Source organism: Benincasa hispida, chromosome 9 (genome assembly GCF_027475165.1).
Source record: "Benincasa hispida cultivar pf3 chromosome 9, pf3_genome.v1.1, whole genome shotgun sequence".
Taxonomy (NCBI): Eukaryota; Viridiplantae; Streptophyta; class Magnoliopsida; order Cucurbitales; family Cucurbitaceae; genus Benincasa; species Benincasa hispida.
The window spans coordinates 36,672,335-36,700,193 of NC_143486.1; the positions used below are offsets into that span (position 1 = coordinate 36,672,335).

At 38.1% G+C, this 27,859-nt stretch overlaps 1 protein-coding gene across 2 annotated transcripts; it reads right to left on the reverse strand.

Annotated features, from left to right (window-relative positions):
- Window positions 1-236: 236 nt before the first annotated feature.
- On the reverse strand, window positions 237-27,859 carry PRT1 (proteolysis 1). 2 transcript variants are annotated; one of them, XM_039021813.2, is made up of 7 exons: window positions 27,446-27,859; window positions 25,995-26,023; window positions 25,721-25,900; window positions 23,519-23,842; window positions 23,127-23,330; window positions 22,395-22,489; window positions 237-1,087 (listed from the first exon to the last, which is right to left on the reverse strand). In XM_039021813.2, exons 1-7 carry the CDS (start codon window positions 27,616-27,618, stop codon window positions 707-709), a joined length of 1,386 nt encoding a protein of 461 aa, XP_038877741.1. In that variant the 5' UTR covers window positions 27,619-27,859; the 3' UTR covers window positions 237-706. The 2 variants fall into 2 exon arrangements, with proteins under 2 accessions (XP_038877741.1, XP_038877742.1); XM_039021814.2 differs by lacking the exons at window positions 25,721-25,900; window positions 25,995-26,023; window positions 27,446-27,859 and adding an exon at window positions 25,217-25,388.

Below are 27,859 nucleotides of genomic sequence, written 5' to 3' on the forward strand. Positions count from 1 at the left end.
ATAATCCAACTTTTAAGTCACATTTAAATTAACTATATAATTTGGTAACTATGAATGATTTTAATAAAACATTTAACTATCATGACTACAAAAAAAAAATAATAATAATAAATGAATACTTCTACTAAATTGTATGTTCATGAAAACTTGATTATTTAAACAAATCGATGCATAAAGATAAAAGTTGAAACTTCTAAAATATTAGGAACTAAATTGAAATTTTAATCCAAACAACATAATCAATTAATCATCTGAATATATAATATAACTTTAAAAGATGTAAAATATTTATGTTGCCTGTGCATCAACAGAGAGATAAACTATTGGTGCAAGAACACTACAAACAAAAATAAAATCTCACTTTCCAAGTTTGCTCAGAAAATGTTTATGAATGTCCACCATATATACTACAAGTTGGCTGTTGCTATTTAACAAGAAACTAGCCTCAGCTGCCTCTGCATTGTCCATACATATTCGAGAGGAAGAGGAAGCAGCTAAATTTTGAAGATTAGGGGACCCTTTTCTGTACATAGATGTGAAGTTTTTTATGCCTCTTTTTTCATCTGGCCTGGAACAAACATAGAAATTTCAGTTTATGGATCATCCAGACACTAGAGAAAGAAATCGTGTTCCGAAAACCAGAGTGGAAACCTCATACGGAACAATGTCGTATTTCGAGTCCAGACATTTTAACATTTTAAGTAGGTTAACAGTAATTTTGATCAGGTCTATTGTCATTGGAGTTTGTCTGAGTTCTACCATCAACATCGGAATCGTCCTCATCACTCTCACGAGCATCACTAGATAATTCGAGAATAGCACCTATGTCATCCGAGCTATCCGAACCTTCATCATTACCAATAATAAAGGTTGTAGTACCTTCCTCTAACATTTCAGTCACTACCCCCAACCTCATATTATGAAACATTTGAGGACGTACAAGCTGAAACTTGTGCTCTGGTCTATGTTGCTGGTTGAACCGACCAGGACGCTTTGAACGTGTATTGTAGCAGTCACCACAGAGGTCAAAACCTATTTCCTCAAGACAATCCTTGCACTTGTATCTATCGCCAATGATGGGATACATCTGCAGTGTATGTTAAGAGAATACTACTGTCAGTAACAAAGTGATCACTTGGCAATCAAATTCTAATCTGCAAACTAGTTTCAATATCTGGACCCCATTTTCAATTCAGACAGAAGAGCTATAGGCCATTTGAGGCTATCTGTTTGAGTAATCTCCATAAATCTATTCATCAAGTCCGCGGTGTATGAAATGCAACTATTTTATGAGGTATACTACGGGTATGTTTGGGAGTGATTCTAAATAGTTAAAATCACTTTTAGCATTTTCAAAATCATTCTGAAACATGACTTTAATCGTTGAGATGAAAGTTATATTTTATAAATGTAAAATTAAATTAAATTAATTTTGGAGTGATTTTGGATATGACAAAAATGATTTTGATAATTTTAAAATCACTACCAAACATACACTAAGTCAAGTCAAACACTTGACTTAGGGTAATGAACAAAAGGAGGCTAAGTACAAAAATAATTGGAAAATGAACACAAAACGAAACCAAGTCAAGTCAAACACTTGCAATCCCTTTCCTTTTCATTAAGCCCATTATTACTTCAAGCCACCCAAATGGCGCACACAGCATATTTTCCTTTCCTTTCTCAGCAAATGTTCAAATAGCATTGGAGTTGGGCTCTGTTTTACCCTTGGTTTAAGACCAGAGAGCAATCGGGAATTCATGGGAGAACATGCCAACATTTCAGACTAATGGGACAAAGAAATAAGAGGTGATCTGACTAACTCCGGATTTGATCATATTAGGGCCAAATCCGTTGCTGATTGCTAAATAAGGGAAATCCATCCCTATGATTGGGAGAACACTCCCTAAAATGAAGTTCTATTTCAATAATATTCAAAAACTTCATTAAATATTCAAACAAGACATTCTACCTCTTATGTTCAGCGGACACCCCCTTTCAAGAAGGAGAAAAAGATCCTTTGGCTGAACTTCATTCGAGTATGTATATGGTCTATTTGGTTGGAGTGCAACTACCATATCTTCCCAGAAAAGGAACATAATATCCAATCATTTGTTCCTTCTATTAACCACTTATAGCTAAATTGGAGTGAATTGAGCCACTTTTGTTATTATAATATATCTACTCTCATGACTAATTGGATATGTTTTTTGTAATCCATTGTAAAGAATTTCATCATTTTATTATTTCATTTAATCAATAAAATCTTACGGTTTCTTTTACATAAAAATTTAAGAAAAAAAAGGGAAAAAGTAGAAAAAACACTCCATTACAAATCTACAAGTGGCTATTTATAGCCTTACAATAACATAAATAAATAACTAAGGTCTGGTTGATTACTTTTTTGTTTTTGGTTTATGGTTTTCAATAATTATGCTTGTTTGTTTTCTCACCATTTCCTTTTCATAGCTAGATTCCAAAAACAAAAACAAGTTTTCAAAAAACTACTTTTTTTTTTCTCAACTTGGCTTGAAGTTTAAAAACATTCCTAAAAAGTAGATAATAAAACAAAGAAATTAATAGGTAGATATAGTGTTTATGAACTTAATTTTCAAAAAACAAAAAACCATAAACCAAAAAGGCAAAACCAAATAGCACCTATATCAAACCAAACTAATAGGTGGACTTGCTCCATGTGAATTGTAATTAAGGTCTTTATTAATCTTAATTGGATTTAGGGCTTCTATTAAAACAGACCAAAGTTCCCCCCTCTTCCTTTTTTGACTTTCCTCATCAATGGGAACTGCCAGCCACCCTCTTTCGTCAACAACGTGGCAGAAGCAGTCGATGCCTTCTTCCACGATTTTGCAGCGGTGAGTAAATGCTCCTTCAATGAAGCTGCAACGGCATAAGCGTCCCCCTCCAACAAATCAACATCCTTCAAAGAGACTGCAGTGTCCTGCGGCTCCACAGCAGCAAAACAAACCTCTTTGATGAAGCCAAGAAGGTTAACCTCTCCAACGTTCCTGCAACATCTGGTGTGGTGTGCCCTTCTCCGAAACTGTCATCACCTTTGTTTTCCTTTTCTTCAACTTCCTCGTCATTCCTAATGTCTTATTCTACAGTTATGTTTATTATATCAGCATTGTCTTCTTTGATTTCTTCAATGTCATCATATTCACTTCTCCATAACTGTCGTCTACTTCATCTCCACCCTCGTATTCGTAGTCTCTAGCCTTGTATTTCATTTGACTGATTTGGTAAGAGTTTGAAAGGGTATATAGAGAACATCTAATCTTTTACAAAGTTTTCTAAGTTCATTAGCTACAAATCGGATGAGTGTGGTTTTTTTAAAACTTTTTGGTTTGGATGGTTCAGAATGTTTAGATGGAGTATGATGAAGGTGTGTTGATGAATATGGACGTGGCCGTAGAACACTTAAGAGCTCTAATATCAATTAATGCCAGCAGATTTGAGATTAGACCAAATTCATGGTTAAATAAGAGAAATCCATCTATAAGGTCGATAGAACACTCACTAAGAACAAAATTCTATTCCAATAATATTCAAAAGCTCCGTTACAGTTATAAGAGTGGCTATATATAGCCTTTCAGTAACATTAATAAAAAATAAATAAATAAATAAATCCAAACTACTAATTAAGCACTAATTGATTTAAAATTAATAGCTAAACTAAAATTAACTGAATTATACTATTTTCTAACATTTCTTTTCTTTCTTTTTTTTTTTTTTTATGAGAAACAATTATCTACCTTTTCAACCTCCATCAACTCCTAATCATCTTTATAAAGCAGAAGCTTGGTTTCGAGCATCTTCTTCAAACTTTTATCACTAGCATTAACTCCTTCATGATCAACTGTCCAAGCAAAGAAGGTTGCTTTGTGAGGCACCTCCCCTTTCCATAAAGCTGAAGCAATCTCCTCAACCGAACTGAATATTTTACCTACAAGCTTAGAAAGAGCGATCTTACTGAAATAAAGGTCTGTAGAGGGAAGATCCTAATTGTCCTACCTTTCCCTCTATCCAGTTGCACACAATTAGCAATTCTAAATACCTTTAAAAATTTTCAACCCCCATTCTCTGGGTTCCGTCTAGCCATTAGACTCCAAGCCTGTCTTCAAAAGAATCAGAAACCCGCACCAATCCATCTCTCTTTTCCAAAAGGTTTGGTGTCCCATGTCAACACTGAAGGATGAAAATTGTCCCATAACATTCTGTCTAAGACTATCAACCACCAACTCAATTTTATAAATAAGAAAATAACACCCCACCTATCTAGGACGCCCAATCTTTCTTCTTTTTTGGCTCCCCTCAAGAAGTCCCACAGTTCTCATATTAGGATAAGTGCCACCTGGCCAACTTGAAAACGAACAAGTAATAGGCAGGTAAGTTATAGCTAAAGATTGCTTCAGTGAAAGTAAAATGACCACCTTTCATAGCCAACAGTTCTTTCCAGTCATTAAGTTTTGTTCGCACCCTCTCTCTTACCAGTTCCAAGGCACCATCATTCTAGGATTATCCCCCAATGCACATCCAGCTGAGATATAGGAAGTACACTTTGAGTACATCCCAACTCATCATCCAACTTCTTAATTTCACTTGTTTCCATGTTTATAACTTAAGAAGCACGGACACCGACATGCGACATGGCGATATCGACACGGCAACACGTCGATTTTCCAAAAAGTAGGACACGACACGTCGGTGACACTTTTTTCTTATTTAAAAATTAAATATATGCCGTGCAATAAACACATTGTGAAATATTCCATTTAAAGACTGTTAACAACCATACAATTCATGAAAATGATGATAATAGATAAGATGACTAACGGTCCAATGCCATAAGTCATAAGATGACTAACGGTCTAATGACTAATAGAGGTTTGGTCGTGGAGGTGTGGCCGACTGTCGTGGAGTGCGTCTGGCCGTGGAGTTTTGGGTGTGGAGGTGTGGCCGACTTCGTGGAGTGCGTTTGGGCGTGGAAGGTCGAAGGAATGAAGGTTTTGGGCGTGGAGTGCTTTTGGGCACGGAGGTGTGGAGATTGTTGGCTGGAAGGTCGAAGGAATGGAATGAAGGCTAGGCAGAAGTGGAATCTAATTTGAGATTTTGAGAAATTAAAAGAAAAAACACAATAATCTTAAAAGCTAATTTTTGGGTTAGGCTATATTATAAGGTTTTGGGCTTAAAAATGGTCGTTTCCTTGTTTTTTCATTCTAATATTGCAGGTGTCGTGTCCTGAACGTGTCGTAGCTGTGTCCAGCCGTGTCGGGGCGTGTCAGAAATTAAAAAAATAAAATAAAATATCTGACACGCTCTAGCATGTCGGACACGTGTTGGCGACGTGTTGGGGCGTGTCGGTGTCCGACACCAACACTTCGCCATCTTAGGAGTGTCGGTGCTTTATAGTTTATAACAGACTAACAGACACTAAGGATGTTATATGATTAACTTTTAAGCCCAAGATATATTCATATAGCCTTAACAGTTAACATACAAAACAAGTTACCTATCTGGATTCTATCAGTATCACAAAATAAAATAGTATCATCCACAAATGCATGGTGAGAGATATATCCTTTCCAACTCGATATTCTCCTAGTAGTCCCCGCTCAAAGCCACTATCAGTAAATTTGCTTAAAACACCCTAAAATATCAAAAAGAGAAGTACAAGGATAATGGACCTCCTTATCTCACAGCTTGCTAGATGTCACGATACTTACTATTAGCTTAACATTCAGAAGGCCTGGAATTTAAAATTTGAAATGCATCCATATATCACATCAGCACCGGTTTCCATAACCGTTTCTCCCCAACCCTGTAATTAACAATACCCAATCCGCAGTATCATATGCTTTCAATTCAATCCAGAAAAGCCATCCCTTTATCTGCAATTTTCTTCTTTCATCAACTACCTCGTTGATTAGGATTGAATCCACAATTTGCCTCCTGTCCATTAATGCTATCTGATTTCTTGATATCATAATACTAAGAACTTTTTGAAACCTCTCAATGAGCACCTTGGAACCTGTCATCTAAATCCCATAAATCTAGTAGTTGGCCGATAATCTTCAACTCCAGCGCCTTCTTAATTGAGAAAATGAAGTTCTCCAATAGGTAAGAATTAAGATGGGTGTTCGTGAATATTGGAACAAGACAAAACTCATATTTGATTTACCAAGTTCTTTTATGGAATTCACTGCTAAAGCCATTTGACAAGAATACTTCTGGGCACCCCCTACCTCCTCCTCAAAAGGCCTTTTCAGCCAAGAAGCGTCTTCTGCAGGTAGGGGTGTAATAAATTTGGTCCGGCTCGGTTTGTGTGTAAAACTGAAACCAAACTGTCAAATTTATTGAGAAATATAAGAAATTGAACCAAACTGCATATAGGTTTAAATCGAACCATCCAAACTAACCAACCGCTGGTTTGGTCAAATCAGCGGTTCACCGTTTTGCTATCAGGCAGGAGAATAATGTGGGTTGGGCCTCAATCCAGTTTTTCCATCTCTGCTGGAGAGGAACACTAACAATGGATTGAATGGGCCGTGTGAGTAACAATTGAGGATCAAATCACCAAAATAAAACTTTGCAAACCCCACGTCTTGAACTCAGAACACAAGGTGTTAGAGTTACACCTTTTAACCAACTACACTAACCTCACGCTTTTGGCTATCTGAAGTTTATTATATTTCTACTATCAGCCGGTTCGATTTAATTTGATTTGTTATTTGTTAAAACCCATCCAAAAATTTTGGTTTTTTAATTTTCAAACCCAAACTGCCAAACCGAACGGTTTTGGCCCGACCGACAAGCAGTTTTGGTCGGTTTAAGTAGTTTTTTCAGTTTTCCAATTTTTCCTTGCACCCCTATTTGCAGGATCCCCATTCCAAAGAAGTCCCTTTTGATAGAATGTAAGGATCCAAAAATCATAATATTAACCCGGCGCGGATTCTTGGTCTTCCAAATTGCCTTTTCTAAGTCTTTTTCCAGCAGGGATGAGATTTGGAGATGATTAGCCAATGATTTGACCGAAAAAGTACCCTGATTCTAGCAACCAGAATCGAGAATCAAGGCTGTCTATCACCTTTTTCCTTGAGATCCACCCAATAAGACCCTGAAATTCCTCTAGTTCATCTTCTTTCAAGAGTCTTATAAGGACCACTTACCATAAAGAATGAGTGAAATCCCAATGTTCTGCTACTGATCCTTGTGGATTGAGAGCAATCTTAAATATTTTTGGGTAAGAGTACATTTAGAGGCAGTTTGTCTGCTCAAGAATCCAACCAAAATCTGATTCTGTTGTCATTTCCAAGTTTCTGAAGTGCTAAGGCGTCAAAACTTTAACCCATGCTCTTGAAATGCTAATCCAAGGACTTCTAAGAGTTAAATTAACTTTTCCTGCGGTGTGCCAAATAAAAAAGTCCTTTCCATGAATGCTTCCAATAACTTGGTGCCAAAAGAATCTTCTTCATTAAAGTAATCTCCAACCCCATTTGGCAAGTAATGCCAAGTTTTTCTTTTTTAGCCCACCAAGTCCCAATCCACCATCCTTTTGATTTCGAGAGACTATCTCCCATTTTATCAAATGATTAATTTTACCCCCTTTGTGCCCTTCCCAAAAGAAATTTCTCATCAATCGATCTATTGAATTAGCTACCTTTTCCAGCATGAGGAATAAGGACATGTAGTAAGTGGGTAAATTAGAAAGAATGGACTCACAGAGTGTTGCTCTTCCCCCTCTTGATAGATTGTACCTTTTCCATTTGTCCGGCTTGGTTTGTATTTTGTCAATGACCGGTTGCCAAAAGGAGACTTGCTTTGGATAGCCTCCCAAGGGTAATCCAAAGTATGTGGAAGGCAATTTGCCTACTTTGCAATTCAGTCTTGCAACTGCTGTGATAACTGTTTGATCGTCTAAAATAACTCCAATTAACACTGATTTTTCTCGATTTACTTTTTGCCCCGAGCACCATTCAAATAATTCTATGATTTTCCTCATATTATCAAGCATTTGTACATCATATTTGCAAAAAACCATGGTATCATCCACGAATTGTAAGATAGACACATGAACCTTTTTCCTTCCCAACCAGAAAACCTTCAAATAAGCCTTTTTCATGAAGCCTTGCTATTAACAAGCTCAATACTTCACTTATCAAAAGGAAAAGGAAGGTTGATAGAGGATCCCCTTGACGAACACCCCTTAAAGCTATAATTTGGCCTCTTGGTCTTCTATTAATGAATATAGAGAATCTTGGATTTGTGATACAGCCCATCATCCATGTTATCCATTTTGCATCAAAAAAATTTCCAATTAGGACCTTTTCAAGAAAAGTCCAATCCACCCAATCAAATGCTTTCTCCATGTCTAATTTGAGAATCCACCCACTTTTCCTTGTAGCTCTATAATCTTCGACTACTTCATTGGCTATGAGAATCGGATCTAAGATTTTCCTTCCTTTCGTGAAGGCACTTCGAGTGGGTGCTATGATATCATGCATAATTTTCTTTAGTCGCTCGGCTAAGGCTTTTGCCACAATTTTGTATGTTAAAGGTGGTGAGACTAATGGGTCTAAAGTCTTTGACCAAAACCACATCTTCTTTCTTTGGAATTAAGCATATGAAATTCTCCTTGACACAAGCATTCAGCTTCCCATTTCCATAGAATTCTCCAAAGAGCTGCTTGAAATCCCCTAAGAAGTATTTCCAGAATTTTATGAAAAATTCAACTATATATCCGTCAAGCCCCAGAGCTTTGTTCTTTCCAAGATTCTTCAAGGCATATCTTATTTCTTCTTCTGAAAACCAGGCTGTTAGACTGATATTCTAGGCTGTTGTTACCTTGGTCCAATCAAACAGTAACGGTATTAAGCCTTGATCGTAAAAATTCAAAATCATCTCTTCAATCTCCCGGAAGGATTTGGTTGGAGTGCCTTGATCGTTTAAGAGCTCTGAAATCAGATTCCTCCTCTTCTTTGCCGCTAGAAACCGATGGAAAAAATTGGTGATCTCATCCCCTAGCTTTAACCAGTTGAGTTTACTTTTTTGTAACAGATTCCTTTCCTCTATTTTGAGAATTTCCTCTGCTTTGAGAATTTCCAGTAGATCTGCTTTTAAGGACAGCCTTAAGTTCAGGTCAATATCAGTGCTTTCAAAGTCTTCATCGACTATTTCCATTCTTTCTAATTCCTCAAGAATGTACTCTTCTCTTCTTTTCTTTTCTATTTTCTCATTAACTTGGTAACTTTCTTCTCTAATTTGTAGCGCCCCGCTGAACACAAACCAAATACTCCGGAAAGGGCGAGGGTTGCCTTCCTCTGGTTCACCTCCCCAGTGGAGTCGCCAGCAGTAGCGCCCGTATTTTGTTTGGCACCGCTTGCCACATCATCACGACTTTGGCCACAAAGAAATTTGTCTAAGTCACTTCGTTTCTTTTTGTCCTAGTCCGTTAGCAGGTCTTTGTTTAGTCATTCAGATAGTTACTAGCATTTTTTTAGTTACACACCTCATGTGGATCTAACTTTCAACAGCGTAGAACATTCTTTCAACATTGTTTTTAATTTTCTCAGCTTCGAAGATATTACACAACCAACCCAGCCTTGAGAGTGGAATGTACTCGATGTTCTTTCAATTAACCAGCGACAGTCTTTGTTGTGCAGCCAACTGTTGCAAAAGCGGAATGGAGAAGGCCTCCATTCAAATGCTCCAGCTTCCAATAAAAGAGGGAAATGGTTAAGAGAATAACCGAACCTGTCTTGACAGTCTTGTGTTTTCAAAGATTTCATCCCATTCCTTCGAAACAAAGAATCGATCTATAACTGAGCGTGAAGCCACATTATTGTCTCTCACCCATGTGAATCTTCCGTTGGAAAAAGGAATTTCCATCAAGCTATTAGCCTAAATGAAAATGTTAAATTTTTTCATACCCTTTGTCATTCTTCCAACTGGGAATCTATCTTGAAGCCATCTAGTTACATAAAAATGGTTGAAAATAGCCTGTTAACATAGGGGCGATTTTGTAATTTCTTATGCACCTAGGGTTTCCCATTGTCTATTTATTTGGTCTGTTCCCTTATATTCTATGTATCAGAACAATAATAAAAAAATAAGTCCTTATTGTGATTTTTCTCCCTATTCTAGGGTTTTCCACGCAAACTGTATGTTCTTTCTCGATTCTCTTTTTCATTATGGTATCAGAGCAAGGGGACGAAACCCTAGCCGTCATTGACGAGAATCAACCACAATTTTCTTCAGCAGCCTTCATGGGAATCGGTGGAGCCATAAACGTCGATATCATAGCAACCATTCAGGCAGTCGTCGAGCGCTACCTCCAAGCCGCATTGCCTCAACTGGTTCCACCAGCCAACTCCTCCATCCTAGATTGGAGCATCAACCAATGACCGAAGCCCAGCCCAGCCGATCAGAGTCGTTCTTCAGTAGATTGCGTCGAGCCCAGCCGATGAGCAATACCCAGAGTTCGTGGCTAGACCTTCTCGTTCGCAGCTTCCGCACGTGCCAAGCCCAGCCGACGGTCAATTCCAGGGTTACGCGGTGGGTTCACTTCGGTCGCAACCTCCGTTCGTGACAGCTCCAGCCGGCGGCCGTTCGCAGCTCCCTTTCGCGCCAGTCGATGATCGAAGTTGGGTTCCCGCGGCTGACTCCTTCCAATCCCAATCGTCCGTGACCATGCCTCTACCCGTTGAACAAAAAGGTCCAGCCGCACCAAGCAGTAGTGACGCGGCCCAATGCCCTAGTGAGCTTCGACGTCGTTTTGCCTATCTCCAACAACAAATAGCAGACTTCGGAACAATTCTTGACACAAATCCACAACCAGATTTCTCTGCCAACCTACCGATCTACTCTGAGAATCCGGTAAACTCTTTCTCTGTTTTACCCAATACAAATTATTTGTCTGACTCGATTGAAAATTCTGTAGGGTTCGTCGTTGAATAAAAGTTGAATGGCTAGAATTATTTTTCCTGGTCACAATCAATCAGAATGGCATTGGAGGGGAGACATACATTTGGATACTTGACGGGGGAGATACCAAAACCTGAACCGGGTGATCCTCAAGAACGTATCTGGAAAGGGGAAAATTCCTTGTTACGGTCAGTTCTTGTTAACAGTATGGAACCCCAAATTAACAGACCATTACTTTACGCTACAACCGCCAAGGATATTTGGGATGCTTTGCAGAAACTTTACTCAAAAAGGCAGAATGCAAAACGGTTATACACTCTACGCAAGCATGTCCACGATTGCAAACAAGGGACCATAGATGTAACGTCTTATTTTAATAAACTGTCCATGTTATGGCAAGAGATGGACCTGTGTCGAGAAATCGTCTGGAATTGCACACAAGATGGGGCTCAATATTTAAAGATTGAGGAAGTTGATCGAGTCTATAACTTCTTAGCTGGGTTAAACTCTAAATTCAATGTTGTTCGAAGTCGAATATTGGGCCAACGCCCTATACCCTCTCTCATAGAGGTATGTTCAGAAATACAGCTGAAAGAGGACAGATCGAGTGCTATGAACAACCTAGTTATTACTTCAACTAATGTTGCAGCCTTTGCTACAAAATCATTCGGCTCTGATGGCAATAAGAAACCCCCTCCTGTCTGTGAGCACTGCAAAAAGTGGCATACAAAAGAGCAATGTTGGAAGCTACATGGGTGACTTCCAAACAGTAGACATCGTCAGTCACATGACAAGTCAAACCCTGGATGTGCTCGAGTGAGTGACTCGACAAATGAGAATCCCTAGCATCAACCTCTGACTGATAGTAAGATCAATTTAAGTGCAATTGGGATAAGTGCTATTGTGCAATCAGGTACGGTTCAATCTTTTGGCCTTATTAGTATTAATGGTAAAAAAAACTTGGATTGTTGACTCAAGGGACTACAGATCATCTTACTGGCTCATCTGATCAATTTCTTTCATACTGTCCCAGTGCTGGTAATGAATGGATTAGAATTGTATATGGATCGTTTGCTCCTGTTCCAAGGAAAGGCCATCTTTCTCCGTTTGAGGGTTTGGTACTGGTGATGTATTGCATGTTCCTAAAATTTCGTATAATTTATTATCTATCAGTAAAATTACAAGAGATCTGAGTTGTCAGGCATTTTTTTTACCGACTCTGTTTTATTTCAGGATTTGAGCTCAAGACGATGATTGGCACTGCCCGACACGATAGGGGGCTCTACTTCCTAACAGATGATACTTCCTCTAAGGATGATTATAAGACCAGTTTCGTTTCTTTAAATTTTTCTACTTCTGAGAATAATTTTATGTTGTGGCATTTTCGCTTAGGGTATCCGAATTTACAATACATGAAATATCTATTTCCACATTTGTTTCACAATATTACTGATGCAGTGAAAGTCAAAAATTTCAGACCAATTAGTCTCACCACCCTCTTGTACAAGATAATAGCAAAGGTCCTAGCGGAGAGGCTAAAAAGGATCATGCCAAGCATAATTGCCCCCCACTCAAAGTGCATTTATCGAAGGAAGACAGATCCTAGACCCCATCCTAATTGCAAATGAAGCAGTCGAGGACTATAGATCGAAAGGGAAGAAAGGATGGCTTCTAAAGCTTGATTTGGAGAAAGCATTTGATAGAGTGAACTGGTCATTCCTTGAAAAAGTCCTAATTGGAAAGAATTTCAGCTCAAAATGGATATCTTGGATTTTGGGATGCATCACCAATCCAAAATTTTCCATCTTTATCAATGGAAGGCCTCGTGGAAGGATAGTGGCATCTAGAGGAATTAGGCAAGGAGACCCCCTTTCTCCTTTCCTCTTCATCCTTGTGGGAGAAGTCTTAAATGCCTTAATCAACCGGTTGCATGAGAAAAATCGCTTTGAAAGTTTTTTGGTTGGAAAAGATCAAGTCCACGTTTCTATTTTGCAATTTCCCGATGACACCCTTATTTTTTGTAAATATGATGATGATATGTTAGAATCTCTTCGAGCTACTCTTGACCTCTTTGAATGGTGTTCTGGACAGAAAATTAATTGGGAGAAATTATCCCTTTGTGGTATAAACATTGACCAAGACATGCTGGATAAGTGGGCAGAAAAGTTCAATTGTAAAGCAGAGCAACTTCCCTTTCTCTATTTAGGACTTCCTTTGGGAGGTTATCCGAAGAAGACTGATTTCTGGCAGCCTGTTATTGATAAAATTCAAAGAACTCTTGATAAATGGAGAAGATACAACATTTCAAGAGGAGGTAGAGCAACCTTTGTAAGTCGGTACTCTCAAACCTCCCCACTTATTACATGTCTACCTTCTTGATTCCTAATAAAGTGTTGCAAATCTTAGAAAGAACATTGAGGAATTTCTTTTGGGAAGGCCACAAAGGGGGCAAACTAAATCATTTAGCCAAATGGGAACTTGTGTCCAAATCTTATGAAGAAGGTGGCCTCGGTTTGGGTGGCTTAAAAGAGAAAAACCTAGCTCTTTTAGCAAAATGGGGCTGGAGATTCCAGCTGGAAAGCTCTTCCTTTTGGGTGTAGAGTGGTCAAAAGTATACATAGCAGTAGCATTTCAAGAGATCACACTTCCGGTAAAGCAGTGGGCTGCCTTAGAAGCCCATGGATCAGCATTTCAAGAGCTTGGTTGATAGTGGAAAATCTGTCTATGTTTGTCTTGGGCAATGGGCTTAATATTGGCTTTTGGTTAGATACTTGGGTGGGCAATCTTCCCCTTTCATCTAGATTTTCTAGATTATATAGATTGGCCACTCATTCAAATGACTCTGTGAGAGAGCATTGGGACCACACCATCAACTCTTGGAACATCTCTTTTAGGAGGCACTTAAAAGATGAAGAGATTTCAGATTTTCAAGAATTGTTAAGCCTCATCTCTAGCCTAAAGGTGCAAGATTGCCCGGATTCAAGGTTTTGGTCTTTGGAAACCAATGGATCCTTCTCGGTCAAATCCTTATCCAACTTTCTTTGCAAAGCCCCCCGAATGGATCCTCTACTTCTTGAAGCTCTTTGGAAATCAAAAAGCCCAAGGAGAATAAACATAGTCCTTTGGATAATGGTTTTTGGGTCCCTAAACTGCTCAAGTGTGCTGCAAAAGAAGCTTGCCTCTCATTTTCTCTCCCCCAATATGTGTTTTGTGTAAGGAGAATGGGGAAGACCAACAACACCTTTTTTTTAACTGCGTTTTATGCACAAAGTTGCTGGTTCTCGCTCTTCAATATCTTCAATTTGAGTTGGTCCTTTGGAGCAGAATTTAGCCTAAATGTGCAGCAGTTGTTGATAGGGCCAGCTGTCAAGAAATCGCACCAGATTCTGTGGGTCAATGCTGTCAAGGATGTTCTATCTGAATTATGGTTTGAACGGAACCAAAGAGTCTTCCAAGACAAGGAAACCCCGTGGTTCTCAAGATTTGAAGCTGCCAAGTTGAAAGCATCACTATGGTGCTCCCTCTCAAAAGCCTATGCAGCATATTCCAGCCAGGAAATCAGTCAAAATTGGCACACCTTCCTTTCTCCAGCTTTCTGAAGTTCTCATGTTTTGTTTTTAGTCGTCTTTGGTTGTCTTTTGTAATGATTTTTCAGTTCTTCTTTTTATCAATTCATGTATTGCTTATTTTCAAGGCTTTCTAGAGTTAGGATGTGATGAGGGGTGCTAAAGGGGTGTCAACCTAGTTGAGATGCCTGGGTGCACCTGCTGATCCTTACGAATTCCTTGTAAATTGAGCATTAGTCTCGATTCATTTTCTTAATGAATAAAGAGACTCGTTTCCTTTTCAAAAAAATATTAATATATCTTCTTTAAACTGTGATGTTTGTATTCGGGCCAAACAGAGTCGTGTCTCCTTTCATTCTCAGCCTTACAAACTGTCCAGACCCTTCACCGTAGTTCACAGTGACGTCTGGAGTCCCTCATCAACTACCACCTCCACAGGAAAACGCAGGTTTGTCACCTTTATAGACGACCACACTCGGTTTACTTGGGTCTTTCTTCTCACTGATAAGTCCAAGGTGTCGTCAGTATTCCAGCAATTCTACACTATTGTAGAAACCCAATTTAACGCAAAAATTGGAATTCCGAGAAATGACAATGGGCGGGAGTTTTTTAACGCCTCTTTCCGGGACTTCCTCACCTCTAAAAGAATTATCCACCAAAGTTCGTGTGTCTATACCCCTCAACAGAATGGAGTAGCCGATGGGAAAAATTGTCATTTGGTGGAAGTCGCCCGTTCCTTGATGTTGTCCACATCTCTTCCGTCCTACCTATGGGAGGATGCTATTCTCACTGCCGCTCACCTAATCAATCGCATGCCTTCTCACGTCCTTAACTTTCACAATCCATTGGATTGTTTTAAAGAGTCATATCCAACCACTCGTTTGATCTCAAATGTACCACTCCGGGTATTTGGTTATGTTGCCTTTGTTCATTCCCATGGTCCAAATCGCACGAAATTCACCCCTTGTGTTGAAAAGTGTCTTTGTTGGGTATCCTCTCCACCAACGTGGGTATAAGCATTACCACCCGTCGTATCTCCGGCTCCGGTCCATGAGTCAAACCCAGCATCAGCTATGTGTATTACCGAAACTAATGTTATTGATCCTTGTGCTGAGACTGACGATGGTAGAAAGAAAAACGACAAAGAAGGTGCTGATAGTACCGCCAAGGGAACCATGGCAGAGACAGCTGAAAATAATAATAAGGAAATAATTCCAGAAAATGATGATATGGAGGGTACCTCTGAAGGTGAAACCCCCGTTGAGCAGACAACCAATCACAGTGGGAAACTTGACAGGATGGAAGATCGTGATGCATCTCTTGATCTCCCTATAGCCCTGAAAAAAGGCACTCGATCATGTACAAAGTACCCTATGCACAGTTACATGATGTACAGTAACCTATCACCCGAGTTCAAGCCCTTACCACCAGCTAGATACAGTGATGGTACCAAGTAGCATATATGTTGCAATGGAAACTCCTCAATGGAAGGCTGTAGTTATGGAAGAAATGAGGGCTCTTGAGAAAAACGGGACATGGGATCAGGTGGTTCTACCCAAAAGGCACAAAACAGTTGGATGCAAATGGGTTTTTCTATAAAGTATAAGTCTGATGGAACGATTGACCGATACAAGGCCAGGCTAGTTGCCAAAGGCTTTACTCAAACCTTTGGAGTGGATTACTCTGAGATGTTCTTCACCGTGGCCAAGCTTAATACTATCCGGGTATTATTGTCCGTTGTTGTGAACAAGGATTGGTCTCTTCATCAACTAGATGTAAAGAATGCATTCCTCAATGGAGAACTTGAAGAGGAAGTCTACATGAGTCCTCCCCCGATTTCGAGAATCAATTCAAACACCAAGTGTGCTGACTGAGGAAGTCTCTATATAGGTTGAAACAATCCCCGAGGACTTGGTTTGATAGATTCACCACTTTTGTCAAAGGACAAAGGTATACTCAACGACACTCGGATCACACACTATTTATAAACAAGTCAACTTCAAGGAAGATTGCAGTTCTCGTTGTTTATGTCGATGATATTGTGCTATCTGGTGACGATGATGCTGAGATTATGAGATTTAAAGAAAAAATGGCCAAAGAGTTCGAGATTAAAGACGTTGGAAAGTTGAGGTATTTCCTCGGAATGGAAGTGGCTCGGTCAAAAGAAGGGATTTCAGTGTCTCAACGGAAGTACACTGTTGACTCACTCAAAGAGACAGGTATGATTGGATGTAAACCTGTTGACACCCAGGTAGAGTATAATTCAAAGCTTAGTAATACAGGTAACAATGTCCCTGTCAACAAAGAAAGGTATTAGAGATTGGTTAGGAAATTGATCTACCTATCTCACACGAGACCTGATATATCCTATGCAGTTAGCGTTGTCAGTCAGCTTATGCAGGCTAAAGGAACATATGACAGCAATTGAGCGCATTCTACGATATTTGAAGGGAACTCCTGGTAAGGGCTTGATGTTCAGAAAGTCCGATAAACGATGCATTGAAGCTTACACCAATTCTGACAGGGCAAGGTCTGTTGTTGATAGAAAGTCAACATTTGGGTATTGCAATTTTGTCTGGGGTAATCTAGTGACTTGGAGAAGTAAAAAACAGGGAGTTGTGGCCAAAAGTAGCGATGAGGCTGAATACAAGGCTATGAATTTAGGGATATGTGAAGAAATCTAGTTGATGAAAGTGTTGTCAAATCTTCATCAAGACAATGAGCTTGCGATGAAACTATTTTGTGACGATAAGGCAGCAATAAGTATTGCAAATAATCCAGTTCAGCATGATAGAACCAAACATGTCGAAATTGATAGACATTTCATCAAGGAGAGACTGGACAACAGAAGCATATGCATTTCCTATGTTCCTTCAAGTCAGCAAGTTGTAGATGTGCTCACAAAGGGGTTGCTCAGACAAAGCTTTGATTATTGTGTCAGCAAGTTGTGCCTTATTGATATTTACGCCCCAACTTGAGGGGGAGTGTCGAAAATAGCCTGCTAACCTAGGGGCATTTTTATAATTTCTTATGCACCTAGGGTTTCCCATTGTCTATTTATTTAGTCTGTTCCTTTGTATTCTGTGTATCAGAACAATAATAAAAAATAAGTCTCTATCGTGGTTTTTTCTCCCTATTCTAGGGTTTTCCACGTAAACTGTGTTCTTTCTTGATTCTCTTTTTCATCAAAAATCACCACCAATACACCATGGATCAGTAGAGTAGTCAGATAAAGAGGATGGCTCCGGCCAGATATGTTTTCTTTCCCTATAATCAGTTGGGCCATAGACGTTTGTGATCCAACAAACTTGTTTGCAAATTGTTCTGCATTCAACAGACAGTGAGTAACCTCCTTTCAATACTTCAGTGACTGTTACTTTGCTTTCATCCCATATTGTTAGGATGCCCCTAATCTTCCAAATGCCTTTGTGTTAACCCATCCAATCTCTTTCGAGCTCCATAAGGATTTGATGAACTTCATGTTGAAAACCTCCCTTTTGGTTTCTTGTAATAGTACCATATCGGGATTAATTTTTTTTATAAGATTTCTAATTGTCATCCTTTTTACTGGATCTCCAAGTCCTCTTGTGTTCCATGAAAGGCATGATGTTGAAATTGTCGTATCCTTGTGTTCCATGAAAGGATTTTCATTTTATCAACAGTTAAGCACTCTAATTTGAATCCCTGATTTTGGTAGCTAACCAAATGTGATATCACAGGCTTCTGTTATTGAAAGCAGGTTTTAAGGAACTTTTTCCTTTTTTATGGGTTGAATAGTTGAGAATCTAGTTGGTTCCGCTTCCGCAATATTATCTTCCCAGAATAAATCACCAATGTCTATGTCTGGATTATTCAAAAACTCTTCTTCCTTCTGTGAGTCTTCAGCATCAATATTATCAAATTCTTCGCTGCTCGCACTACTATTGATTCACTGTCTGAATCTTGATTGGAGTGTGCATCTGGCTCTGCCACTAATGGATCATATGCAGCTCTAGCCTCTGCTAGCTCTAACTAATCCGTTTTCTCTCGATTTTCAAGCAAGGTCTGCAAAGGGTGTAGGTATAATGCACGCCAGCCAAGTCAAGCAAAGGACTTCCTTACTTGATTTTGGATAATAGTCAACATGACAGGGAGCGCATTAGATATTTACCTAAACCAATTTTTTTCGACACTCGGATCCCCTCGACTTTGCATCATCAAGACGACGTTCAGTTGATTCTTTTTTACATTGCAATCCGGAATATCTCGCACAAAATGAACGTTAGAGCCTGGGATTGTAAAATCAGATTGTTGAAATTTTTTTTATTAAACAAAGTATGATCTGACCTCTTGTTTTGTGCATCAGGTAATTGGGTTTTGATACAATAGGATTCTAATAAGTCCGGATTCACAATTAGTGACCAGGAGTTGATGAAGGAGGTTTGTTTTCTTGTAAAGTGTCTGGGGAACGGCTTAAATAATTTTGAATGCTTTTTGGATACTGGACGAGGAGCTAGGGATAGAGGGGATTTGTTTGAAGTGCTAGCTGGAAACTTTTTAGGATAACTGCTTTTCCTTGCTTGATCAATTCTGTCTTCTAGGGGAACAGAAAAGTTGTTTGTAGTCTCCGTCTTTTGAGAAATCTGGCGTAGAATATCATGTGTTTCTTCAGCTACCGTTTTCTCTTTGCAATTATTATCAAGGGATGCTTGGGATGCCCATTTTAAATTTGCACAGTTGGCGCTGGTTTCCTTCTCTCTCTTCTTTAATTGTGACTCTTCGTCTTGTCTAGTTGTGTTCACACTATCATCTAATGTTGGTCGAATCGATTGGTCTTTCGAGGTGGGGGAGGTCGTCTTCTCCGGTACGGGTGGAATCAATAAATTTTGAACTTTCTGATTTATCGTGCCAAAAGGATTTCTTGAGTATGAAGGAGTCATTTAAATTGAGTTCAAATAATCCAAACTAGTTAAATTACAAATCTCATCCACTTCATCAATCATGACTTGTTTGATTCTCTGTAAGACTATAGGATTGGAAAAGTCCTTCATTAATAGTCGGTCTTTAGTAATGGCTGGAGGATCAAGACTTTTGATATCACCAAAATTTAACAATATGTTGTGTCTAGAGATATCTATAACTTCTATTGTAGCCGGCATAAAACCACAAAGATTGCTTTTAACTTGTATCTGAGCTTCGGAACAATTGATTAGATTGAGTGACTCTGCTGCTATGTTTCCTAATCCTCCAAAGTGGTCTCCTATTGCTTCAAAGGTTTTTCTGCACCAATAATCCAGAGGAAGATTCTTAATCTTTAACCACCCTCCAAAACCTTTTATTTTCAATGGCCAACTGTGTTTAAACTTGTTCCATTTTTCATACATTAAATGATACGATCCTATTTGCTGCCATTTTCCCAGGCTCTTGATGAACTCCCCCAATGATCCTTGATCCAATTTGATCAATGCATTGTCTTCAAACAACGGGTTAATGATTAATTTGGTTTGGAAGAAAAACTTCAGGACTTTGGAAATCTCTTACCATTCGTCAAAGACGAACAGCCTTGAAATGATCCTCAAAAATTATCGAAATCTTTTTTAAAAACTGTTTTTTTGCACCCAGTATGATCTTGTGCTCTGTTTTTCTGATGTCAAAACAGAGGCTTTCAGCTGCCCTTTTCCTTATTGTTCTTATTGCTCTGTTTTTCCCTTCCTAAAACAGAGGAGCTTGTGGAACTTGTTGACTTCACCTTATCAGCGTAGCTTGCTCTCTGTGGTTGAGATGAGCTCTCCTTCGGGACTTGTGAGTATTGCAATTGGGGGCTCAAGACAGAAGAATGACTCTTTAGCCATTCCATATACTCATGTTTCATTTGGAAGCCATTTAGTATCTTGAGGAAAGAGTGCCACCCTTGTTGTGAGTCTCCCGAAAGCTAAGAAACACAGACAGCGACACGGCGACACCGATACGGCGACACGCCGATTTTCAAAAAAGTAGGACACGACACGTCAGGGACACGTTTTTTTATTAAAAAAATTAAATATATGTCGTGCAATAAACACATTGTGAAATATTCCATTTAAATACATCATTAACAACCATACAATTCATGAAAATAATGATAATAGATAAGATGACTAATGGTCCAATGTCATAAGTCATAAGATGACTAACCGTCCAATGACTAACGGAGGTTTGGCCGTGGAGGTGTGGCCGACTATCGTGGAGTGCGTTTGGGCGTGGAGTTTTGGGTGTGGAGGTGTGGCCGACTTCATGGAGTGCATTTGGGCGTGGAAGGTCAAAGGAATGAAGGTTTTGGGCGTGGAGGTATGGATATTGTTGGCTAGAAGGTTTAAGGAATGGAATGAAGGCTGGGCAGAAGTGGAATCTGATTTGAGATTTTGAGAAATTAAAAGAAAAAACACAATAACCCTAAAAGCTAATTTTTGGACTAGGCTGTTATTACAAGATTTTGGGATGGGCTTTTAGGCTTAAAAATGGCAGTTTCCTTGTTTTTTCATTCTAATTTTGCAGGTGACATGTCCTGAACGTGTCGCAGCCCTGTCCAACCGTGTCCAACCGTGTCGGGGCGTGTCGGAAATTTAAAAAATAATAATAAAATACCCGACACGCCAGCTGGCATGTCGGACACATGTCGGCAGCGTGTCGGTGTCCAACACTTTTCCGACACCGGCACTTCGCCATCTTAAGAGTTTCGGTGCTTTATAGCCCAAAAGGACATGGATGAATGAGCAACCCCCTGTTGCCGGCCATACAGCACATCTAGATCTGAGATGGGGTCCATAAACCATATCAATTGAGTTTTCGTTATTGTCAAGGTCTTTTGAACCTCCACGTCCTCAATTTGAAAGAAGCCATTTTCGAACCAGATGCAGTAGAAGGAGTTTAGAACTTTACAGCTTTCGACTTCCATCTTAGCAAAAACACAAATGCTAACAAGGTTTGAAAACTGATGAGCAAGAAGAGTAAACGCCGGAACTACGATCGGAGGAGGGAAAAAGGAGAGGGGAGAAAAGAGAGAGGAGAGAGCATACCTTTCAATCTGAAATGGTTATATTGCAGTTCTATCACTTATATTTCATATTATTCCATTTTTTGTTTGGGTTTTATCTTCAACAACAAAAATCTCAAACAATAAGCAATGTGTGAAAAGGCTAAAGACTCCTCCTAAAGAGGTGTAAGCTTCAAACTTGATTAAAATATTCTTGAAATCCTTAATTGGTATGTCCAAGTATTGTTGAACGTAATAGTCATAAAAGTATTATTAAAAACAAAAAATTAACAAACAAACAAAAAATCCTAAACCAAAAACCTGTCAATTGCTACTTAAAATTCAAAAAGGATATCTTTAACCTTACTACTATCGATGATTAGGATTGACTTATAGTGTAAATTTTATCGAGTAGTAAAGGTTCAAATTGTCACAATTTAAACGGAAAATGGAAGAAAATGGAAGCAAATTAATATTATCTATCTAATCATTATATAAGGCTAAAGACTTTAATCCTCAACCCATTTTCACATAGACATGAACTTCTTCAAGGGAGGAGTAAATGTCGAGGCTAAAAGCTAGAGCCTTGTTCAAGCCGAGCATCAAGGATAAGTTTCCTTAATTGATTAGTAGGACTAGGATAAGTTTCCTTGATTGATTAAGATAAGGATTAGTTTCCTTGGTTCATTAGAATTAGGATTAGTTTTTTTGATTTATTAGGATTAGGATTAGTTTGCCTTCCAAATGTCTAAAAATCGGGATTGTCTTCTAGTATTGATAACTTTTGATTCATGATAAAGACTTTAATTTTATTATTGGAGATCTCTCTCCTTCTATTCTTTACGCTACACCACATTGACAGCATGATAAAAATGGTGGAAATATAAGGAAATTACCCCACAAGAATCACAGCCAACTCCATAATGCACTTTAGAAGCAACTTCACCCCATCTTGGTAGATCCTTTCCCTTTTTACCCTCTTCATTGGAACCTGGAAGCAAATAATAAACGTAAATAAACCAAACTGATGTTATACAGACTAGTTTTGTATTAATGAATCATTTACAATATTGTAGAGCAACAATCCGGCATCAAGTATTATAAGTACATTTCTACCCTTACAAAGGATTGAAGAATAAAATTGTAAATAAAACCATCATTTTAAAATTCCTACATGTGTACAGTATCTTGTTTTCCTGAAATTACCAATATAAAATAAATGAATAAAGCATGGATGGTAGCCGAGCAGCTCTGCTTTCAAATAAATGGACCTAAAAACACAGGTAAGCTTTGAAACAAAGTAAATTCCATCACTTCAAAGATTATATAGAAATACCAGAAATAAATGGATACAACATGCTATTCAAAATGATTTCATTTCACAAAGAAATTTTCCTACAATCTCTAACAATTACATATTTTGGACAGCTAAAACTACCTTCAGCCCGCACAAGCTGAGCACAAACAAAAGTGCAATAAATACATGAACTAGAAAGTAAGAAAGAAAAAGGAGAAGCAGAATGAAACGAATAGCAAGCACTAATAAAAGCACCAATAATAGATTAATCAAAGAACACAAATGCCACAATATTAAAAACGACTAATTAAGCAAGTGTAAATAAACATACAGGAAATTGGACTGTCATGCTTGATACTTTTGGCTAGGACAAGTTGAATTGAGTCTCTTCGGAGGCTATATTCTTCAGGAAATTGTTCCTTCAAAAACTGATCAAGCTCCAAACAGACATTTGGAAATCCCCTTGGTTGCACAAACTGACAAACTTGACACTCGAGTGTCTCAACTTGCGAGTTGATACAACTCTCACAAAATGCTGTAAACATAAGAAAATAAGTTCTATTGAAACCTTCTTGTTTTTAGCATTGGAGTCGAGATATATTAGGAATGGTATTAAAGTTGAAAATTGAAATAACCCCGATAGTTAAACAAATACTTTTCCTAGAAAATTGAAGATAAAATAGAATGCAAGCTCAAACATGGATGAAAAAAGATCATATATACCATGGCCACAGTTAAGAACCACAGGTCGGAAGAGCAATTGGGTGCACGCTTGACATAGCACATCAGCAACTGAAATCTTCTCCTGGTTTTGAGTCTTTTGAGCACAAGGATCTTGAAGAGAATTGAGGCTTTTAACGGAACTAGAGCTAACAACTTCAGAAGTTTCTTCTAATATTAACTCAGTAACAACGTCATCATTTTTTGTAATTGTGTTCAGCTCACCGTTAGCAGAATCTTCCAAGTGTTCCACTTTTATACCAGCTTGGGAGCCACATGCAAGGGAATCAAATTGTGGAGAGAAAAAGCCAATTTTCCTTTCCTCTTCTGAAAATGAAAATTATTTAAATGGATAAAACAGTAAAGTAGAAAGGTGCAGAAATAAGGTAAAAGGTTTAAATAAATCTACCAAAAAACTCAAAGAAAATCAACAATGAATGATTATTCATTTGCTGAACCGACATTAAGAAAATATCATTTTCATGAACATAGTTCCACTAATTAAATCATATGTTCGAGATTTACGTGTATTTCAACACAATTAATATTTAACATAAAATGCATAAAATAATGTATCATTAGCGTTCTAAATTATTTTTTTCACGATGAAACATTATAATCATTGATAAAAAAAAATAATTAATAAATAATATGAAAGAGGGAAGATAAGATATATCTTATAAATTATTAAATTAATCAAGGAATACAACAAGGACACTAGCATTTTTGTCAATGGAAGAGCAGGTATATTAAATAGATAAGCCGCTGAAAAAGAGGTATGCATTTTAAATCTATGTACACTCATTTCACTTCCATCTGTGGTCAAGATGGCAAATATTATTGAGTTTTGACATTGACTGGGTTTATTTTTATTTCAATCCAGTGTTTTATATTCTTCTTCTCCAAAAAGTAACAGCTCGACTGGATCAACCATCAGATCAATGCTTCTTCAATTGTTTATATTTCTTCACGATCACTGATTGCACTCCCTACCTCATTTTGTTGTTGCACTCTCATGAGTTATGTAGGTTACACAATTAGTAAATCACCATAACAAATCACCAGGCAGTAGAGATAATAAGTACAATTATGCCTTGGTTTCCATCTACCAATAAGGTAGATCGATCATTTGAGTCCTCAATAATTCATGTTTTTCATTGAGTGAACAGACCATCATCCACTACACATATACTTAGAAGGAAATTAGACGAAATGCACAGAGGACAAGTGGATAATTAGGCGAAAGAAGCTGTGTTCCATGTAGGTGGGGACTGCTTAGAGGGTTTTTGTAGGATTTTGGGTTTCAGTGTGAGGCAGAAAAGAATTTGGCTGAAGGCTGAAAGTTTGGAGAGAATTTCCAGCTCTCACGAAAGTGTAAGCGTTTTGTGGTTATTCATATCTTTTCTATTCTCATTGTCATTTCTTTGTGTTATTTTGGCTTAGCAACTTTGATATCGTTGATAACTTGTGGAAGAAATCAAATTTTAATATATCATCGAAACAGGGATCGACTTCCCCTGTTTTTTGCTCTATTCTTTGTTGGGTTTTACTGAGTGCAGATGGAGTAGATACCTAACAGATTCACGGCTAAAACAATTACACCTCAGCTCATACGATATGCATCTCCTTGAGATGTTTGTTTTTAACAGCCATGGCAGACATTAGCACATTAGTGATAACAGCATACAATAGAACGCTCACCTAGTATTTGATTTTCCCTTTTCTTATACGCTGCAGGATAAATCTTCAGGATCAGTTGGTGAAGCATCTCACAAATGGTTGAAAAGTGATAATATGGATGCCTACAGATTGGGCAGTGGGACTCACAAAAACCATTCATGGATTTGTGCACACACCAAAAACATGAAAGATGTTTTGCGGTTGTTCTTATCTTTTCTATTCTCATTGTCATTTCTTTGTGTTATTTTGGCTTAGCAACTTTGATATCGTTGATAACTTGTGGAGGGAATCAAATTTTAATATATCATCGAAACAGGGATCGACTTCCCCTGTCTTTTGCTCTATTCTTTGTTGGGTTTTACTGAGTGCAGACGGAGTAGATACCTAACAGATTCACGGCTAAAACAATTACACCTCAGCTCATACGATATGTATCTCATTGAGATGTTTGTATTTAACAGCCATTATTGCAGCCATGGCAGACATTAGCACATTCATGATAACAGCACACAATAGAAAGCTCACCTAGTATTTGATTTTCCCTTTTCTTATACACTGCAGGATAAATCTTCAGGATCAATTGGTGAAGCATCTCACAAATGGTTGGAAAGTGATAATATGGATGCCTACAGATTGGACAGTGGGACTCACGGAAACCATTCATGGATTTGTGCACGCACCAAAAACATGAAATATGACCACAAGCTGGGATAGAAGAAAACAAAAGTGAATAAAAGGATGACACCTCCCAAAAAAAAAAAAAAAAAAAAAATTATAGTCAGCATCTAACTATACTCACAGAGCACTATCGGCTTGTAGAGAAGATCCCTGCAATTCACAACTAACTTAAATTAGCCAGAAGGAACTGATGAAGACAAATAATAGTAACAACAGATAAAAAACCTCCGTGCAAGTGTCCCGGTTTTTGTTTCTCGTTTCTAATAATACTATAAGCCATTACCTCATGATCATGTAATGCTCAATACAAAGTTTAACTTTACTCCAAAATCCAGGAAAACCCAGTTTAAACTGTGGTCCCATTGGATATGCATCTCTAAGAAGTTAAATAATTTACAAAATATTCTTTTTTTTATTCCCAACTACGCCTGCTATACAAATTGCCTAGTATATAAACATTTATTTGTCATAATTCAGGTACAAATAAGTACGCAATAGAAAAGAACCTCCACTATTTGGCAATAGAAGTGAAAAAAGCTTGTCAAACTTGTCAATGCTTGTTTGAAGTCATTACTGAGATCTTAAAAAGTGCCGACTTGATATTGACCATTCTTTAGTTATTTGAAGTCATTCCTACACTTTATCATGGTATTGAACATGAACAAATTCCAAAGGCAATGTCCCACTCTATGATGTGATCAATGATTCAAAAGCTAAAGAATAGTCAACAACAAGTCAACAGATTCTAAAGTTTACAATGACTTCAGTGAGTGTGCAAACCAGCTTGAAGTGAGCTTAATAAGAAGAAAAATATTTGATGTCTCTCGTGTCGGAGCCTTAGGGTAGCCATGAGTTTCCGGATTAGTCGATGTGGGACCCCGACATCAGATTATTGAAAGATTAACTGAAAAACAGTCAACCCCAACTCAACAATTTAGAATGAATGTTTATTTTGGATTTAAGAGATGACAACAATGCCTAAACAAAATGAAAAGACAACGACCAGTACATTTTGTCCAATTCTGTAATTTATCAACCCACCCGGGTGGCTTTTGGTCCAAACAAGAAATAGGGCTATGAACCACCCCTAAATTCAAGTATACAGAAAAACACTAGGCTTCCCAAACTGGGATTTTGAGAAAAACAACCTTTGATAAGGATAGCCTTCCTGAAGGCCTTGCCACTTTTAAAGGGGATATACATTGAAAATGTAAAATACACAACGTAGCTATTACATATGGGCACATCACAAATCGAAGATGACCCAAAACAAGAAATCATTAGCTCGGCAAATTTCGGGGCAGGGAAGCCATTGAGAATAATTGATTATTCCAATTCCTAACCTCATCGATAGAACATCAAAACAAAACAAGACACGCACATGGATACAACCAAACATCGAACAGCATTAGAATCAAAGAAACAAAAATCCTAAAGCTTAGAATACGAAACTTCAGTCGAACACATCATTCCAACAAAAACGTTTAAAATAAAGCAACGAGTAACCAACAATCGCAAATCATTCCAACACATAGAAATCAAAGTGAAAGAAAAGAGAGAAAGAGAACTGACAGGCAGACACCGCAGAGGAATGCGTGAGGAATGTCGTCGGCGTCCACATCGTCAAGCATCTGAGAATCCGCCATTGACAAGGTTGTGGAGATGGTGGGAGAGGTGAATGTTCTGAAAAATTGGCAGGGGAATCGAAGGAGAGAGAAGAAAAAGCGGTGAAGAGAGAGATACATGAAAATGGTAGATTCTGATAAATAGACTACAATCAAATGGCAGCCTGTAATTACTCTGTACGCTAAGTCGGTAACCAACCAAAATCAAAATCTCCAAATCAAAATCATAATCATGATTCATTACTCCCTTTCAACATTCAAAGATTATGTTACGAAGCCAAGAACAATCCCTTAAATTGATACTATTGCTAACCTTAATTATTTATTAATCATAAGGTCCAATTTAACATTTTTTTTTTGT